The sequence below is a fragment of the Hetaerina americana genome, unplaced genomic scaffold (genome assembly GCF_022747635.1).
Source record: "Hetaerina americana unplaced genomic scaffold, ioHetAmer1.1.p SCAF_15, whole genome shotgun sequence".
NCBI classification, from domain to species: domain Eukaryota; kingdom Metazoa; phylum Arthropoda; class Insecta; order Odonata; family Calopterygidae; genus Hetaerina; species Hetaerina americana.
The window spans coordinates 4,467,566-4,489,025 of NW_027286625.1; the positions used below are offsets into that span (position 1 = coordinate 4,467,566).

Here is a 21,460-nt window from a genome sequence, read left to right on the forward strand (position 1 = left end):
TCACCTAAGTAATCATTTGCCCTATTCTCTATCCTTTTGCTGTCGATCCTGAGAATAAATAAATAAATAAATATATATATATATATATATTTTATATATATATATTATATATATATATTATATATATATATATATATATATGTTCAGTTCCATTAGAAAGACACAAAAAAGAAATGCGGGATGATTTTGTAAAACTCACGGACGTTTCGGGTCAAGGAGGCGCCATATTTATCAGCAGAATACATATAATTATTATCCCTAACATTATTACTAGCGATAAAATTAGTTTCTAAAAAGGCTAAACAAAATATTTGTCTTTTAAAATATTATAGAAAAAGCAGCATCATTGCAATGAACAATTGTTTACAGAAATGGAATCATACTCGTAAATGTAGATAATGAAATTCAAAGGTATAGTACATGCTCATGAGGGCCTTCTAAAATAAATTTATGGAAGATCATGATGATTAACCTAATAAGTGCGATACTTTGAAAATTAACAAATATTAGGCCCCAGTATTTCATACTGATGGCTACCTCAGGTCAAAGTAATTTACTTCTAAAATTATGAGCCTCCGCGGAAGATAATAACTGTTAACTTGAAGAAAACTGTTGTGAACTTCAAAGACTCTTCGAAGAACTTCGTTTAACGGAGAGAAAATCATACTGATTCCCTTTAGAACAAGGTGATCACGGATCATATTGGCGAGTTAAAATACGAATGTAATGAACATTTAAGATCGTAAGTATATATAGCATTAGTTTACATTTCCTTCTCAAGCACAGAAGCTAGAATAAAATAAATATGAAAGGAAAGGCGAAAAAGGCTTTCTATCGTAGGAAGCTACTTTTAAGGTGTTATGGTACTAGCATAGGCAAGAGGAAGAAATTCATCAAAGCCTGTATACATATATGGAGTCGTCTACTTTTCTATGAATGAAAGAGAGAGAGAGACATGGCCGAGAGAACAGTAGAGAAAAGATGACTGGAGGAGTTGTGACTTGGTGCTATCCGGAAATGATGGAAATAAAGTGAAAAAAGTAACAGATGCATGAAAGGTATCATCTCTCCATCACCACAAATTTCAAAAGGAGAGTGGTAAAGAAAATAGTTAATTTAAGAGGGAGAAGGTCATGTAATGGCAACGAGGCTTACGCAACGAATACAGTCGTGTGCTTCACGACAAGCCTTAAGTCCCAACGAAATAGCCAGCCGGAAGTGGGCGATGTTAAGTGATAATTTATAGGCGTATGAAGTCTCCTCCACGCGGATAATCATGAGATCACCAATCTGATATGGCCTTCCGTACGACAAATCAATGGAAGTGCTCCTGAAAAATCAGACGCACTCGATCACTTGAAAAAAAGCATGGGTTTCAACCGCTAGCTCAACGCCGTCGGACAGGCAATGACCGATAATCGTCCCAGTGAAGAGGAAATGTGGAACAAATGATATACTTGTTTGCTTCCATCTACTCGTGAGAGATAAATAGGTTAAACTTGAGTCCTGACCGAACCTTGGTTATAGACACTTCTCTTTGCGCTCACTCGGAAATCGAATAATGCCAGCTTTACTTTTTTCCCCCTGCGCTTCTGACCAGAACCCTGACATCCCGGGAGTTAAATTAACGGTCGATAACATCAGACAGCTTAAGAAGCACCAACGTACATGGCGCAAACAGCCTCATAAATTGTGTGCGCAGAGAAGAAGCAAATACCTTTCTTGTCGGGAGACTTCCATGTGATGAAATTATCAAGGTGATTGATGAACAAAGTTATATTGCAAGCTATATGTAGGCGGCCAATTATGACTTGTGTTCGTCTCTTCAGCATGGTAGCGAGGTTTCACCTCCCAAATCCCTTCACCAAGAAAAGAATTCGCTCCAGTTCTTCCAACGGAAACTTTCTTTGCGTTTTGCTTCTGCGTGGAATAGAATCCGATTACTCTCCACACTACATGGCCAGAATTGATTTCCCGCACTATACACGTAGGAAATCACCCCATTTCTCCTCGCAGTGGCCTTATAATACGCCTTGGAAGTACATAAGTGGCCAACATAACTTTGCAACTAAGTCATTGCTATTAGAGATAAACAGATTAGCCTAATTTAACACTTCCTCAAATTCGGAATAAGAAGAGAATACTATTAAATTAATAATAATAGAATACTGTTGTAATTCATTGAACACTTTTAAATTTCAAGTTGATGAGATTAATTTTTTTAAACAACTGGAATTGAAAAGAGTACCTCATGTCTATTGAACACATACATTCGATTTTTTACGACAAGGGATAAAATAAAATGGTCAGGTCAATTGAAGCTACAATATTAGTTTTTTTCGAGTGAATGGAGCACGATCGAAAATAAATAAATAAATAATAAATATATATATATATATATATATATATATATATATATATATATATATATAATATAGAATACAACCAGGAGGTATTTGCTTGTCTCGTAGATTTCGAAATAGCGTTTGATAGAGTGAATTTGGAAAAACTAATGAGTGTATTGCAGAAAACACGAATAGATTGGAGGGAAAGGAGGCTAATCCGCAACCTGTACATGTCTCAGACTGCTCAGGTGCGAGTGGGGAACGGGGAGTCCGGATGGGCAGTGTGTTAGGAAGAAGTGTAAGACAGGGTTGCCCATTATCACCGTTGCTGTTCAACCTGTATGCAGAGGAAATGATTAAAAAGGCATGGGAAGAACTGGAGGTAGGAATGAAAATGGGCGGGGAATTCGTAAAATCAGTTAGGTTTGCTGATGACCAAGCTTTAGTTTGTCAGTCAGCCAAGGGGTTGCAAGCATTGCTTAGTGAATTGGAAAATCAGTGCGACAGGTATGGGATGAGAGTCAATAATAATAAAACAAAGGTTATGCGATTTTCTAGAGAGAAAAAGACTAAGCTAAACATTAAAATAGGAGGGCAAAAACTAGAGCAGGTAGAACAGTTTACGTATTTCGGAAGTATTTTGGACCAACAAAGTCAAAGTAGTAGGGACGTAAGGAGAAGAATTGCGCTAGGCAAAGAGGCTTTCACAAGGAGGAGGGAGTTGATGACAGGGACGTTGAGTAAGGATGTTAAGAAAAGAATCGTAAAAACTTTCATATGGAGCGTAGCTATGTACGGCGCGGAAACGTGGTCATTGAAGCAAGAGGATAGACGTAGATTGTAAGCTTTTGAAATGTGGGTGTGGGGAAGAATGGAGAAGGTGAAATGGACAGAGAAGAAAACAAAAGAGGAAGTACTTGGTATGGTGGGCGAGGACAGGGGTTTGTTGAGAGAAATCCTATGGAGGAAGGAAAAGTGGATGAAGGGGGTATTGACCGGTAGTGGGATGTTGAAGACTGTGATAGAGGGGAGAATGTTAGGCAAACGAGGAAAGGGAAGGAACAGGATAGGGATGTTGGACGGGATGAAGGGAGGAAGAAAGTACACAGAGCTGAAGAGGGACCTGATGTAGAGTAGGATGTTGTGTTTTCATAGGAGTCACAAAATATTTATTTAGGAGCTGTGTCCATCTAAAAACCTACCTTAACTGGTAGATTACCTAATTATATATATATATATATATATATATATATATATATATATATATATATATATATATATGTACACATATATAAAGAGAGAGAGAGAGCGAGCTTTGATAGGGATGTGAAAAAGATATTACTGGCAAACCTGTTCGGAACCAATATTTTTGACATTGTGCAACTACGGGCTCATAGATTCAATAACTATATTGACTATAAAAAAATGAAGCAATTAGGATTCAGGAAGATTGGAGAAATAAACCTATAACCTTCAATATTTTAAGGACTACATTATTAACTGTCAAACCCTTCAGGGAAGATGAAATTAAAAATTTAAGACCTTCCAGGCATTCAATCGTTCAACTTTGTGGAAGTTCAAGTTCATTAAATGAAGAACACAATGTGGAAAACATCCAAAAGAACAGAGGAAAAATACATTGTGTTCTTCATTTAATTTTCTCCTAGGTAAATTTGCGAGCACTACTGTTTTATATTCCATGAGTCATTAATAACAGTTAATTTATGCTTTACATCAATTGATTTTCATATCATGTAGCTTTAATTCCATGTCCAAAATTCAATTTTTTATTTCAATTTCGCACGATGCAATTCAGTACCATTAATCAAATTTTTATGCAATGAATAATTAATGCATTTAAATAAAAAATGAATAAATAATTTCATCCAAATCAAATTTTTTTGCAAATTCCATTTAACTGTGACTTGCAACATTTTCCAGGTGCACCATTCAATTTAAGATTAGTATAACAATTCTTTTGCATAAAAACCAATCTATCCTTATGCAAAATCTCAAGCACTGCTGAGTCAAACATAACTGAATTTATTTTTGATTGGTTGAAGATGTTTGTTTCTTTGTCCATTATCAGGAACATTTTTGCACAGTTGAGGAGAAAGTTTCCTCAAAGGTGAGCATTACGTTGGCTCTGAAGATTGTGGGAGTAAGCAGCACTCTGATGCTAATAGTCACACACGATCTGCTCCAAGTTTGTGCCTTTTTCTAAGAAAACATGGGAAACATGGGAAGGACCGTGAAAAGAATCTTTGAATTCTTAATTTTATTAAAACAAAGGATATTAAGTTTTTCATAAAGAGGCAAGCTAAATTAAATAAGGTAAAAAAGCTTCCTCAAAAATAACAGAATTGATGGCAGGGATGTTGAGTAAGGATTTTAAAAAAAGGCCCATCAAAAGTTTGATATAGAGCATAGTTATGTACAGCTCCGAAATATGGTCATTGAAGCAGAATGATAGGCGTAGATTGGAGGTTTTTGAAATGTATTGAGAAGATGAAGTGGACTGAAAGAAAAACAAATAGGAAATTTCCAAGTCTAGTGGGTGAGGGAGGAGAAGGGATTGTTGGGATATATCAAAAAGAGGCAAGAAAGATGGATGCTGAGCATTTTGATGGGCAATGAGATGTCGGAGACTGTGATAGAGGAAAGAGTGTTAGGCAAACAAGGAAGGGACAGGAATAGGATAGGTATGTTGGATGGAATGAAAGTATGTATGACTTATTAAAGGTTTTATTGTAATGTTGAATACCAAGTTGTATGTACATAGGAGAGGCAATCCATGTTGTACTGTTGTATATTTTAAGCCCATCCAAAATCTCCTTTAATTTGTAAAATACCAATAATAATTCCACTGTTTCACATCAAAGAGCATTGTTGCATATTCTCTTTCCTTATTTTCATATCAATATTGCATGAACATCATAGCAATGCAATTATAGCATATGATTTTTCATTCTAAAGCAGAATTAGACACACAATATATTATCACACACTATGCTGTCACTGAAACTAATGCACCCAACCAGTAAACCTGGGGGCTATTTTCTTTATCATTAAATGGTAAAACCTTTATTTTTTCTGGAAATGTGAAAGATTGCTTTCAATGAGTAATTTTAACATGGCACAATTTGTTAAAATCATCATTTATATAAATATGTGGTACTATGCTAAAGGATAAAAGCAACCTGACCTGATTGTCAGAGACAAAGTTCATTCAGAAACTTGGGTGCCAAGTTATTCCTCTTCAAACTCTTTGGCATGCACTGTAAGACTCCTATCATAAAAATATAATAATTTCAGATACAAATATTTCCTGCTCAATTTTGTGAAATTTTATTTAAATTGATTTGAAACCACACACCATGCATAGCTCCCAACATCAGGGCTTATAGAATAGGCATATGTGGGTAAAATTAATAAAATTACATAAATGGTTTTTAATCAAATGATTTATTTATTTTTTATTATTTCATCTTGTTATTTTACAATGGCCAAATATAACATATGCCACACAATAACAAAAAATGCATACATAAATATATTGGGGAAATAATTGTAATAAAATTACTGCTTGTCATACCTTGATGAAAAATATTCATTAATATCATTTAAAAAATTCTTGAGTAATCTTATTTTTCCATCATTTCTCATGCCAACATTTTTCTGACCAAAGTTTGCATTAATTCCAATTTCATACCTAAAGCATAAAAATATAAAGATGGAGGTTTTAACCTCACCATTGCATTATTACTGTTATTCCATAAGATTAGTTTTAATTTGTGAAATTTATTTTCCAATTTGCAAATATGTCAAATATTGTGATTTATCCTTCCACAACAATTGAAAACATTAATCTACTATGGATTACATGAATTAATATTCTCGTAATCACTCTAGAATCATAACTCTTAGAGGACTAAAATTATCACCAGTACTTATTGTAGCCAAGTCTAAATAAGATAAATCAAGAGTTAATTTTCTATCAATGATAACTAAAAAACATAAATTCAAATTTCTCTCATAAATGAAAGGCAACATGATACAGCATAATCATATAGATTGTTTTAATTGAAAATACTTCATGTGTAATTCTATCCTACCTCATTAAAACATTTGAAAATTAAGGATGAAGACATGATAGATGAAAGTTTAAGGTGCAAATTTTTTAGCACAATATATACCATTGATGAGATTAGAAGTTTGAAAGTAGAAAGAAAAATACTAGAGTAGTTGTTAATTTTGTATAAAAATATATTCACAATAGCATCAAGGATATTTAATCTATTAAAATGTCAAAAAATAAAACTAAAACAGGTAGAATTGGTGCTTAACTTATTTGGTGATCTATTTTCAAACCTCTTGGTACATTCCTAATTTCAAGCTATTCAAGATTATTTCTGACCTGTGATTCATCACAAATCTCATGGCATCACATTTTCAATTCGAGTAGAAGTGGACTTCTTAACTAATCACTGATTCCCAGCAGAGATTTTAAAAATTAAAAAGCTCTTTCCATTGAAAAGTGCCTTACCTGATTATTTTCATAATCAGACATTATTATTTTTAACTGAAATCATAAAAATACTGTCAGGAACCTGGGATAAATTATCCCTCATGAAAGTTAAGTTTCAACAATGACCTGAAAGAAGCTCTTAAAGAAAGTTGGATAGATCACTTTCTTTTGCAATCCATAGTTTATTTATCATTTTCAACATTTTATTTTTTGAAAAAAAAACATCTATTTTCTCAAATACACCATTCCTTTTAACACCAACTCTTCACATATCTGATATGCATTAAGATCTACTTAAAATGATAAAACTTTTATTTTCCAGGGAAAATCACCAAACTAATAAACTAGCCCTAATTTTTCATAAGAAGGCCCCATTTTCCCCAGCTGGCTAACCTAACAGATTCTCATAAGTAGCATCATTAAACACAATTTAATCAGTATGTTCAGTTTACTCTCCTCACAATGTTAACTATATGATCCAACTAAAAGAACAGGTTTTTCATGTCATTGCAATTGAGTCAATTCATCTTAGCAAATGTTTTCTTAGTCCACGCTGAATATTATCAAAACAGCACTAAAAGAATTGACAAATAAAATTCACATTACTGAAGTAAAAAAATAATTTTTGAGAGAACTATTTTTCATAGTACTACCTCCATCCATTGTGAAATCGCTGTGACTTAATTGTGGTCTACAAAAAGAAAATTTGTCAACAGTACTGAACAAAGCATTACTCATAGGTATGCAAAGCTGGAGGGATAGGATGTGGAAGATGGCTGACCTCCGCCAGCCCCCTCCACACCTCTGTTTCTAACGTTACAAAACATATTAAAACAGGCACTGGAGTTGCATGACATATGAATGAAAAAAGATTATGGAAAAAGAATAAATCTTGGTTTTCTTATCAGGACAGTTAACCTCTAATCTCCTGGTAAACCTTTCCATTATATGTATTATCCTTTGAGATTCCCACAGATTTTGTGTGGCAAGAAATGTTCTAATTTAGAAAATCTTTTGATTAATTCTAAATCCATTGCAAGTTTTACTTAAGTGCATGTTCACTTTACTCGCATCTTCCAATGCTAATTAATGATGGTAATGTTATTTTCCAGAACTTCATGAGACATGATTTTTGCCTTTATGAAGGGACAGCAGTGCATGACACTTATTTATATCCATGGAAAATATATTAAAGAAAGAAAAACTCCGATGGTTGACGTCATCTGTAATTATTAGAAAAACAAAATTTGCACTTTTCTCATAATGACGAACTTCCACTACATCTCGCCTGACTCTGTTGAATATATTCATCTGTAATCTTTATCTAAGCAAACCTAAGCAGGAACACCTCTGTTTAACAAATGCCTTAAGTTACATTCATTGCCATGATAACAGGAAGCTAGCAGAAGGTTGGCATTTATTTCACCAATAGCCTTATTCCAGTTATTATCATTCATTAAGAGCATTCAAGATACTTCAGGAGATAAACCCATTTACAATGCCATTGAGCACAGTTTAATAAATTATTCTCATACCTAAAACCTAATGCACAATTTGAATTAAAAATTAATAAAAATGCTGAATTAATCATTGTTATTAAACCCATAATGCATACTGTGTAACACCAAAGTTTATAAAAAGTTACCAATTAACATATGAAGAACTGATATGATCAAGCTCAAATTTAACTTAGAACTCACTTTCTTTTCAAATAATTTTGTAAAACCTTTTTTTTTATGATATTAATTGAATGTTGAAGTACGTTCATGAGTTTTCAAAATGCAAAGAACTGCAGGAGAAGCAGTGAAAGTCACCTCAGCTAACTTATCCACTGATATGCACCAAAATATTGGAACTTCACAGCATAAAAATCATCCAAGTCAAGACAAATGACTTTTACACTTTAACTGTAGATATTTTCCTTCCAGGCTTTACTTCCTGAGGAAGCTTGTTAAATAGAGTAGGCTTGACTAAACTTTAATACTCAGTAATAATCAAACTAAGCAGTATTCTACAGTCATCATTTTAATAAATATAAATCAACAATGCCCATGGTGGATGGATATTGACAAGAGTCATTTCTAAAGCTGAATGATAATTTTTACACACATTGCCATTGGTCTGAATTCCAATAAATGAGAGCAAAAAATTTTCATTTGTTTTTTAATATCTTAATTTTGCTCTACCTTCAGTTTACTCCACTACTTTGGTAAAATAAATTATTAGTACATTTTATTGGCTCCCTCATACATGGCCTTCTACATCCTCCTTTCCCAATTGGATGGAAAATTCATGGGAAAAAGTTCCATGCTATCCTGTGAAACTATCCCTTCAATTATAATTTGCATGAACTTGGCATTAGACCAGATTCGTTTTCTTTTGTATGCTGATGACTTGAACATTTTCTGAAAAGTTCAATCAATTGATGATCACCTAACTCTGCAAAACTGCCTTTATAGGCTTAAAAACTGGTATAAGCATAACTATCTAACTTTCAATTAAAAGAATGCTATTCTGAAACATTCAGTCAGAAAATGAGCAAAAACGGCATTATGAATACAGCCTAAGCAATTATCCTATAGCCTGGTTAGCAATTACAAAAGACCTTGGAGTTATATTTTATTCACAGTTATCATTCCATCAACATTATAAGTATGTTCAAGCTAAGGCATGCATATCCCCAGGATTTATCTTCTGATACTGTAAAAACTTTAAACATATAGAGACATTTAAAGGTCTGTTGCTCTCATTAGTTAGGTCACTCTGTGAACACTGCTCTACTGTCTGGTTACCTTACTACAAACTCAATATTCATACAATTGAATGTGTTAAAAGGAAATTTGTGTGCAAAACTGCATTCAAATTCAATCTTCATCAAGATCTTTATAGTTATCATGAAATGTTACCTCTACTAAATCTTCCCTCCTTGCATAAATGTAGAAAAATTAATAACAAAATTTTCTTTATAAATTACTGTATGACAAGATTGATTCCATAGAAGTCCTAAGGGCAATATCTTTGCGAGTACCTTCACATAACACAAGGTATGAAGCTCTCTTTGAAATTAGATATCATGCTTAAAATTACACTTATTACTTGCCTATAAGCCAGATTATGAGATATGCCAACAGTTGTGATTATATTGACCAATTTTCTATTTCACCCGGATCCCTTAAATTATTGTTATTTAAAATATCTGAAGAATGTTAGAATGTTAATTATTGCTGTGTGGATATCTGTACACGTCAATAAGTTGTTCCCAATCCCCATTGGAAACGTTTTCTTAATTTATGCCACAAGGCCTAGTTAATAACTGCTACTAACATTTATCATTTTGTACCTTCATCTGGCCTGTATACTATATTTCTTATATTCTGTTTCAATTTTTTAATTTGGAATATTATTCAATATTGATATTTTGTCTATATTAATTACTCTAACTAGATATAAACATATCTAGGGTGCGGCAACATAACTTCCTTTTTTCAAAAGCGAAACCCCTTTAAAAAAGGAAGTTATGTTGCCACACCTAATATATTGTGATAATGATCTCAAGTATGTGCTGCTATTCAATTCAGTACAAAATTGAGTATTTCAGATGATTATGGTTTAATTTCAGCTAATACTCACTATTCCATCAATGCATATGTCACAATGCATTGATGCCAAATGAATGAGATATTAAGCAAAAATGAACCCATATTTCAAAAATATACTTTACAGTTGATATATAAACTTTTTATTTTCATGGGTCATGGTAGGCAGGGGTAGAGCATTGGACTACTGACCGGGGGGCCCGGGTTCGATTCCTGGGCAAGCCTCTCTAGGCACCTGCAGCTTCACCCAAGTTTTGAGACTTTTCGGGTTCCAGATCTTTCTAGGAAACCATTGTCGGCATAGGGAAAGGAACTGGCCTCCCTACCCTGATGTGTGAATTTCACATGCCGTCGGGCTTAGTACTGGGTGAACTCTACCATCACCTGCCAAACCAACCTTTGGGTTGATTACTGTGTTTATGGTTATTTTTATATGAACTTCAATGGCCAATGACAGTGACAACTTTTTGTCAATGGCTCCTTTAACTTAAAAAAAATATGCCATAGAGTTGATTTACTTCTCCTCATCAGTTAGGAAACTAACAACAATAATATCTTTATTCATTGGATTTGCATTCTTACCAATGCATATAAAAGGATAAACAAACAATATGAAGTATTTCTTGACAAGCAATAGTTTAAAAATTAATAAGGTAGGCTGAACTTAGGTAAAATCAACAGTACAAAGGGGGTATCAAATATAGAGATTACTTTAAAGAACATGCATATAAGCATTAAGTTTCATTAGCATTAGAATTAAGTGATATTATTCTAACAACAGTTCAAATAATTATGCATTAGTAATTTTGTACTTTATCTTTCAATTTCACTTCATGGAACTTATTAAACATTTCTGAAATAAAAAAATAAGTCTATAATTTTCATCCTTTATAAACATTAAACTCTTTTGAGACAAAAAAGATAAAAATTATTAATATGGGTATCAAAAATATTCCATAAATTAGAATCCTATCTATTCGAAAGGGTATATATCCATAGAAAAAATTAAATGTAATGTTTCAAAGGCGACGATCAATTTACACATTAGATGCCATTAAAAGTTTAGTGAAACAACAGTACTAGAATTTATGTACATGTGTATAAAGTTATTTTCTTGACTATAGTTTTATTGCAATGCAATATCATGACACTACCAACATATAAAGGATTTATTTTGGTATATTCTTCATTGCTCCATGACTTCATGATATGGTAAGCGCAAAATGATCTCTCAACTAAAAGGAACACTGATTTAATTGGGAAAACCAGATTCCCATAGCATGTTCCCAATATGCGCATCAAATTCCTGGCCTTCAAAATTGTCCCCTTCTGGTAATTTTTCCCTATAATTTTGAAAAATTATTAAATTATAGACTTTTTCCAAATTGTTCTCAGTGCGTGGCCAACCTGTGTATATAAACCAACTTCATATGTACTACCAACTGATAATTTTTAACCATAATATGTACAATCATGGACATAGAAAATAAAACTTTGAGAGGAAAATGCAGCATTATTGTTTCAGCAAACTTTTGAAGAATGAAACCTTTCAACCTAGTTAGCCCTGAGACTTATTTCCATCGATAGATAACAGAAACAAAATCTTACATTTAAAATGGCATAATGTGAATAATAATAATAATAATATACTTTATTCATCTTATAATCATATTCACACATGGTAGATGTCGTCATTTAGGAACATACAGTTGTTCCTGGATAATATAGTATACAGCACAATATACAATCACATAAAATACTTATTTGAAAATATTTGCATACATACACTTAGTATTCTACTCACGCTAGACCTTATAATTTTAGGCTAGTAAAGTCGAGCTCATAATACTCCTCTATTGAGTATAAAGGATTGGAGGTAAGCCAATCACGCAGCACCCTGCGGAACACTACATTGCGGGCTGACTTTACAAATTTTGGAAGCATGTTAAACAATTTGATAGGTAGACCTTCAACTTTGTAAGTCCTATCTAGCCTACAGTATGGAAAATCCATATTAGACTTTGCTCTGGTGTTATGGCTGTGAACGTCAGCCCTAGTGGAGTACATACTCGTATTTTCTTTTACATGAACTAATGAATAGAATATATATAAATTGTAGATAGTCATAATTTTTAAATTTAAAAAGAGAGGTCTACAGTGTTCAAATGGACATGAATTAGATAAGGTACGGACTGCCTTTTTCTGCATCACAAAGATTAGCTTAATATCAGATGCATGCCCCCAAAGTCTAATGCCATAAGTAATATTTGAGTGAAAGAATGCATAGTAGGCATTAATTAAGTAGTCCTTACTAACATATAATTTCAATTTCCTGAGCAGAAATAAGGCTCGGGCAAGTTTCTTCCTAATGTATAGAATATGAGTACTCCATGTTAACTTGGAGTCTATATAAAATCCAAGCAGTTTCACAGGGACAGTGTCTGGTGTAGCACATTTTAGAGTACATATAAGATGCTGAGTTTTATTGGGATTCATATGGAGATTGTTGGCAGCAAACCAGTCCACTGCCTTTTTAAGTATAGTACGAACTCTATTCATCTCATCAGAATGACGGGAGGAACTATGTAGGAAAGTAGTATCATCCGCATAGAGGACACAGTCAGTAATCATATTGGGGCACAAGTCATTAATCATGACCAGAAATAAAAGAGGTCCAAGCACAGAGCCCTGAGGCACACCATATTTAATATTTAATGGTTTTGACTGTTTACCATTTACATAAACTGACTGCTTACGATCAGATAAGTAGGAAGAAATAAATTTTTGTTCAGTATCCTTAAAACCATAATATTTCAACTTATTTATGAGAATTGTGTGATTAACACAGTCAAAAGCCGAAGAGAGATCACATAATGAGAGAGCCAAACATTGATTACCTTCAAAAGCCTTAATGATTTGCTTTATAACATATTCAACAGCTTGGGTTGTACATTTGTTGGGTCTGAAACCAAGCTGAGTCGGTGTAAATAGGTTTAAAGATTCAAAATAGTCCAGGATTTGGGTAAATACAATTGATTCAATGATTTTTGCAAGTGGAGAAATAATTGTAATAGGACGACAATTGTTTGGAGAACTGATATCACCACGTTTGTGAATAGGAATGACCTTGGAAAACTTCAACTGATCAGGAAAATAACCAGACTGGATGCCAGATGTAATATCTGGCAATATTTGATGATTTAGAGTGAATCCTACCATAAGGAATGGTGCAAATATATTTTTATCAACAATTGGAAAATTCAATATCTTTAATAATGTGGTTAATATTAAGTTAAATAATTAATTTACTGCTGTATTTATTTTGTCCTGTAATGATATTAACTAAAAACATAACAGTGGGAGTGGATAGAGGAGGGACTACGAGGTAGTGGGATTTTGAAGCCTGTGGTAGAAGGGAGGGATGGTAAGAGTGAGTAAAAGACTGGATATTTTGGATGACATAAATGGGGGAGGGAACATTGAGCCAAAGAAGGAAATACTCAAGAGAAAGATTTTTGCTTCCATTGAAGTGCTTAATGGTCAATGAGGTAGTGAGCTGGTTATCAGAGCCTACCAAAATCTATGTTCAGTTCAGCATCTGCTTCCAGAACAACATGGTTCTGTAGCGGTGAACAACCCAACATGGTTTAGAAATTTTCAATATATGCATTTAAGTCTAATGGAAATCCATCTGCAGAAACAAAATCAGCCTCTTCAGAAAATTACAGATTATGAAACATTTTATATTTCTTAAAATAACCAAAGCAGCCAACACTAGCCATGAAAGGAACTACATTGGTATCATTCTTCTTTGCCTCTTTTTAATTTAAACTTCTTTCTTTCCTTTGAATGATTAACATAGACAAAGTTCCGCAGATTTGGGTATTCAATCTAAATGACCAATAACCTTTCCATTTTTTCCATCGTATTTTCTAATGAAAGAAATTTTCTAGCTTTTTCAGCATCCATCCTTCCCTCCCTAGAATCACTACCAACACCATCAGAGCTAATTTTAACACCATTTTATTTAAAAGTAAACAAGAATTAAAATTTCAAAAGTAAATAACATGTATATGGCAAGCATCAGCACTATAAAAGGCAAATTGCTGAGCTTGTTTACATGTAAGCCTATGCATACATTTATCAATGATAAGAACTTTGCCAAAGTCCACAGTTCATGTACAATATCATGTGTGTACCGTATCTGTTTCGCACAGCCCACTGTATACCATATCTGAGCATTATTGTCCACTCACTATGTAAGCACGCTAAACCAACAAAGGAAACTGAGCCTACGTACATAGCATGCAAACTGCGGCCCTTGGAAGTAGAATTCATTCTGTATTACTAGCTCACCAAGCTATAGCATCTGCATTAACATTTAGTGGCAGAGGAGACAAAGAAGGCAGATTTTTTTCCCATTTCAGATCAATGTGAAGTGATGATTATTTTTATGTCCTTAGAGAATAATGTTGAAATTAAAATACATAATTCTGATTGGCATCACTTGCAATCTCCAAGTACATAGTCATCTCCCTACCGAACTTAGCCTTAATGCTATTTCCATTGTTTTTATACAAAAGTCAAAAACTGCTCTAAAGTTACTTTAAACTTAAAACAAATAAACCTAACCAGTGCCAATGTGCAACTGATTACACAGCTATCTAGTTCCATCAACCATGGTCACCACTAAAAAATCCAGGCAATCTCATTCTCGATTACAGTTTTTTCATAAGTTTAGGTTGGCATATTTGATTTAAATGTAGGTGTTATATATGTATTTTTACCACATAGTACAAAGAAGATCTAGATGTTTTAACACAAACTTGGACATTGTTTCAATGTGATAGAAGGACATCCAGTTATTAATAATATCATTTTGCATCAACTAAAGAACAAAGTTACAAAGCCCATTCCTGATTCTTCCTCAGGCTTGATCACCATTTTAATGTACTGTACAATTTGTGATATCCACTAGAGAGCTTTAACTTGTCATGCTGGATTTAGTTGGTAGACATGCTAACATCATGGTAACCAGGCCATTAAAAAGAATTTATAACAATGAGGATGCCCTGCATTTTCATACAATGTTCTGCCCTGCAAAAAGTCACAGTTATTTTTTTTTCATCTTCCACTTAAATTTGGCAAAATATACCTTTTTCTAAAAAGGAAGTTTTCAGCAAATATTTGAGCCAACACATTCAAATTATATGGACTTATGCTAAGACACCCATCTGTCAACTTAAAAACATTTGATGTTCACAGAAAACTTATTTTATAAATTGTTTAATTTACATATAGCACAGAAAATTAGATATTTACTAATGATATAGTATAATAATAGCATGCCTTTTTTTCCCTCTCTCTTAACAGTTTATGGCAAGACAAGACACATCCGAACATGCGGCTATGTTGGTGATGTCTCCCCAGAAGATGGAAAACTATGTATTCAACGATCTGGGACATATGAGGTGAACGTCAACTATTGCGCCTGCAAAGGAGATCTCTGCAATGGGGCCTCACCACAACGGATCAGTGAATTGCTGCTTCTTCTAGTCACATTGGTCACTCTGAGAAAGCATGTGGCTATTTTATAACAAAGAGACTTAGAATAATGTGACAAAGAGGGGAGAGGTATAAAAAAGAAGAAAATGTAATAATTTAAAAAATTGTTTAAAAAAATGATCTCAAGGGATGCTTTATCCGCCCCACCTCCCAACACTGTTGCTCTTCCCCACACCCAAAAATGCAAAATGGAGGGGCAAAATGAAGTCTGTAGAAAGAGAGTGAGAGATAAATCCAGGTAAAGGTATAAATGACAGACCTTGATCATTTGGTAGGGGATAAAACGAAAAGAAAAAAAATATTAAGCAGAATTGCAATAGCTGATGCATGCTTAGGAAGGCATTCAAATCTTTTTTTTTTGGGGGGGGAGGTGAATTTCATTGAATGCATGGCATTGGCTCACGACATCCAACTTTTATGATGCCCCCTAATCCCTTAAAAGTGTGCCATTCACGCAGGTTAAACAGTTCCAGGGTTGACTTTTAGAGGCTGCAACCTTTTAACTTTATTTTCCAAAAAAAAAATGCTGCTCCACATTTTTACCGTTACATTCTAATTTCCGTGCAAATGTCTTTGCTACTACAATAACGAAGATCACTCTCCTCAGACATGAATGGGTGGCCCACTTTGAACTATGTTAACTGTGTGCATGAAAGTGGGCAGCAAATAATTAGTACCTGTCGCGCTCTAGCCAACTCACCCCTTCACAAATTTCTCTTCTCATTTCAACTCTCCTTCTAGAGGCTCTGTAAGTGCAGGAAAGTATGTCTATCTATTATAATTCTTGGAATATCAGTTTTGTCAGAGGAATTTATTTTGTCGAGTTGTTGTGTTTGTTGCATTGTTATGATTGCTACCGAGAAAAAAAAAACAAACTGTGATTTTCCTGGGTGTCATCATCAGAGCACACCTCTTGTATAATCAGAAAAAATGGCTTTGTACAGATGTGTTTCAAATAGTTCTGAAATTAGGATAAGTACAACTTGATTTAGAGAAATATATGCACCAAATGCTATAGAAGGTTACTGTTGAAGTTTATAAGTTAAGCAATAAATTTTAAACGTTAGAAGTGAAGCTATACAACGCCATGAAAACTTAAGTTTTTAACACGTTACATTTAGTGAGGTTAATAACAGGTAAAAAGCTTGAAAATGGAAAATCATTAAAGATGAAATCTATAGAAATTTTGCGGCCTCATTGACAACAATAATACTATTAGGTAAATAATAGAAATCTTGCGAGCATTATTGTGTGGAGAGTTTCCTTTCATTAACATCATAGCCTGATTACAATTCACTATTATAGAGTAATAATTATGAGAAATAAGCCCATTATTATTGTGTTCAGTACACAGTTCCCAAATAGTTGTGATATTTCCATCAGGTACTATAATCATCATTTTTCACAAAATGTACAATTCTTGGATCATAATAAGTTTGTAAAAAATGATATTGAGAAGTAAAAATATTTTTCCCTTAGTTCTAGGATATATTTACTCATTTGGTATTAGTTTGTTCTTTCTATGGCTTTACTTGTACATTAAACGGTGAATTCTATTTTGTTGACAAATAACCTGTTCAAATACTAATGATTTAGGAAGGGTAAAGGTAAATTTTATCCATTTGATATTGTACTGTGCGACTGATTTCCCTGATGTTTGCAATGCATGCATTGAACTTTCTCTGTCCACGTTGCCAATTAATTTAATCAAATGTACATAATTATAATTGTTATGATGGGAAGTAAATTGTCCCAAAATGGGAAAAAAATAAATTTGTTCAATCACTTTAACATGTAGAGAAAGATGGCAGAAGGCTATCTCAAGTGTCTCAGCTTCATTAAGTAATTATTTTCCACGGTCATTCTATGATTTCAGGCTTTTGAAGCTATTAGCATAAAGATTCAAAAGCACCATGCTTTTAATACAGTAATGTAATAATAGTGATGGATATCACAAATAAGACGAAGATTTACGCTTCAAACATGTTTTGGAAAGGATGACAGGAATACCTTTGATAAAAAAAAGGCAAATATTAAATGGTGATATAAAATATCAAATTGTGTCTTAGGTGAAGGTAAATGAGAGAGTGTTACAAAAATTACTACATGAAATTACATGTTAGCACACATTTAGAAAAATATTTATGGGAGGATGGTTGACCAATCAACAAAACCAAAACTTCTGTAATAAACGGAGCACTCATGATTCTAGGAACATAATAATTTAGCAGAGAAATATATTTTAAGATTTGAAAAAAAAACTCCATTTTATCCCAAGGCTATATGTATTTTGTTCTCTAAAGAAATTTGCATGGAAGTAAGTAAACCATTTTTACCAAAAAAAAAAAGGAAAAAGATTGTTTTGCCACAAAAAAGCTCTAGATCACCTTCTTATTTTTACGTACTTTTGCAAATATTTTGCATGGAATGTAGTATTATTTATCAACACAGTTTCGAATGATAATGAAATCAGTTTGACAACGATTGAGCCATGATGAGTAATTGAGGATCAATCAGAGCATTAATCAATTGTTATGAGCCTAGAGGCAAACACTGTACTGAATTTCCTTAAAATGGTTACATTGTGAAGTAAAATTGTTCAACATTAAATAGTTGAGTTAGGGAAAATTTAAATACTGTTTAAAGTATTATGTTCACAGCCTTAGAATTTTTACATCTATGATTGTTATTAATATTTATGACATGCGTTTATTTTGCAACATATTCAATAAGTTGTACCAATAGAAAAAAGTCTCTGTTATAACTGTGATTTACATTAGGTTACAAGTATGACTGATGTAATTAGGATGAGAATGTGCTTTCATGTGATCTTTAAAATAAGCATGTATTCATTCACCTCGCTATGTAAAGTAGACACAAATATTTTAGTTTGTTTAATAAATAACTCTGTACAGTTGTTCATCATATTTGTAGGAATAAAATCATGTTTACAAAAATGTTGGAAAACATAATTCTAATTTAAATGCTCTTGTTGTGGTTATAATTTAATGTAAGATTTAAATAGAGTTTTGGTAATGATCACATGAAGATTTAATTGTAGCGCTGCCACAAGTGTAGTGTTTTGGCAAGCCCTCTCTTACAATGTACCTCATTACCCACAGTGCTGCAAATATTGCAAGTAGATGTAAAAGCTGGCATTAAGCAAAGGATATTGTACATTTTCAGACACAAAAAAATCTGATAGAGAAATAGAACAAATGAGAAAATAATGCATTGCCTTCATTACTCACTGTTTTCAAACATAGCATACTAGCACCAAGTTTGAGCTCAAGGTTTGGAATAGATGATTTCAAACAATGATACAAGTAACTGTGACTTACTTAGAAATTTCAAAAATTAAAATTAACCAGAACGGTATCAAATTCATTTAAAAAACAAAAATGTTTTCAGATTTTCATTGCGCTTGTTTAAATGTTTAACTTCAGACCCTTTCATACTTGAACCTATTTTTTTAATAGATGGTGTTAATTCCACCAGCTCAGAAAAGACCATTTGTTAGAAACACCACAAAAACCCTGATCCTCAACTACTCTTGATTTATACAACAATCTTTTAAGATAGAGACATTTCAAATAATAACATATTGATGTAAATATCCTGGATTTAAAACAATTATTCGCTAAGTGATTTATTTTAGCGAGAACCTAGGCGATTTTAAAAAATGATATTTTTTTGATGCATGATAAGGGACATATAAGTATATTTTAATAATTGGTCAAATAAAACCTTCAATACATAATAATAATGTTTATCGGAGATGCTGTGAATAAAATAGCCAAAAAAGCAAATGTTATTACATTAATATTCATTACAATTGTCTTCTCTATGAGTAGCCATTAAATTCAAATGCCAATGATAAGAACTGTTTTAAAGCAATAGAATTGGGCCTATTCCTACAAAAGTCTCTCATTTGCCATTTCCTATATTACCTATGGTATGCAATAGTTTTAGTGTTCACATATTTTAATTTATAGCAAAGTTGGGTAACAAGTTGAAGTTTACATTTTTACATAATTTTTTACATAATAAGTGTATGTAATTTTTTGATTGAATGTTTCCTCTGTAAATTACATCTAATCATTAACTCCATACTTTTTTCTTTCAAAAGTACCTTGAACACAATTAAGTAAAGTGTTTTCTTTGCCACAATGATGGGTACACATCATTGAAGAAAGGGTGAGTTTTCAATTTGGAGCAGTACTATTAATTACAAAAGCTTTGGTGAAAATAGAAAATAGTTTCAAGCAATATATTGTTGAATTAAAGAAACTCCTGAGTTGAACTCTTGAGAGAACATCATTAAAAAATTGTTGTGACATGCTTTTTCCTTTATAGTTATTAAAATTGTTTTCTTGAAACTATAGGCATTAATCATCTGCACATGTGTGTGACATAAATGCCAAATCAGTTTCAGAAAATTCTGTGTTCAGCACCACTCACTACTGCCAAAAATCCACTTCATTACTTCTATCAGCATCAATTTTTGAATGGTCTTCATAATGATTAGTTATTAAAACAATATAAGTAAATTTAGGTTAACTTTCATCTATGATCTGTAAAAAGCAAATTATGTGGATGATTTCAAAACAAAATTGTATTTTGGTACACAGTTGAGCTTGGAAAAAAAATCAAAATTATGATTTTTTTGGAAGCATACAAATTTGAATTAATAACCAAATTTCAAAGAAAAATCTGTGTAAAAATCAGAAATATGGCAAAAATTTAGAATTTGCCACAGATTGTAATGTTACAATTGATCAATGGATCTTTTTTCAATTTATGCCTATTAAAAATGTCTTAAAAATTGATGGTATTAGTTAATAAAGTAGACCGTAAAATAGAGTTTAATTTTTAAAAAGTTTAATAGCTCACTCCCATTTCTATACTGCCAGAGGTGCCTCTCCGGCTTATTTAAGTCCCAAGCCGGAGCGCTATATTGTTGTCAGTTGTTATCATCGTTGCTGTTGTTTTCTGTTTGTCTCGCTACATTGCCCTCTGGGCTGTACATTTTCTTCACCCCATGTGTTACTAATAATATAATGATGTATTGGGTGAATTTATAGAAAATAAAGGTTGTGAACATAAAATTGACCTGCTCTCACTTCAAGAACAGTTTCCATTATCCTCATTTTTTGTAATGATACACCATCTAAATACTTCAAACAATAGGCAAATTGAATCTCAAAGAAAACCCCCTGAAAGAAATACCATTACGGCAATATCTTCCACACACTATCAGGTGAAATAGCTTGCACTACTCCTGAACATAACAATCCCAGCATTTACTTATGCATTTTGAGTCAAATGCATTCTGATTAGCTTAGGATGACAGTCAACATTTTCATAGATAGAGAGATGTGATGCAGTAAACTTTATCACTAAAGTGGTAAATTCTATACTACTCA

At 32.9% G+C, this 21,460-nt stretch overlaps 1 protein-coding gene across 1 annotated transcript in view; it reads left to right on the forward strand.

Annotated features, from left to right (window-relative positions):
• Positions 1-21,137, forward strand: part of LOC139686758 (UPAR/Ly6 domain-containing protein crok-like) — a 180,965-nt gene extending 159,828 nt beyond the window's left edge. Inside the window, exon 3 of the mRNA XM_071583793.1 lies at positions 15,843-21,137. Within this exon, the coding sequence (XP_071439894.1) occupies positions 15,843-16,066 (224 nt within the window). The 3' untranslated portion in view covers positions 16,067-21,137. The remainder of the gene's footprint in view (positions 1-15,842) is intronic.
• The last annotated feature ends 323 nt before the right edge of the window (positions 21,138-21,460 follow it).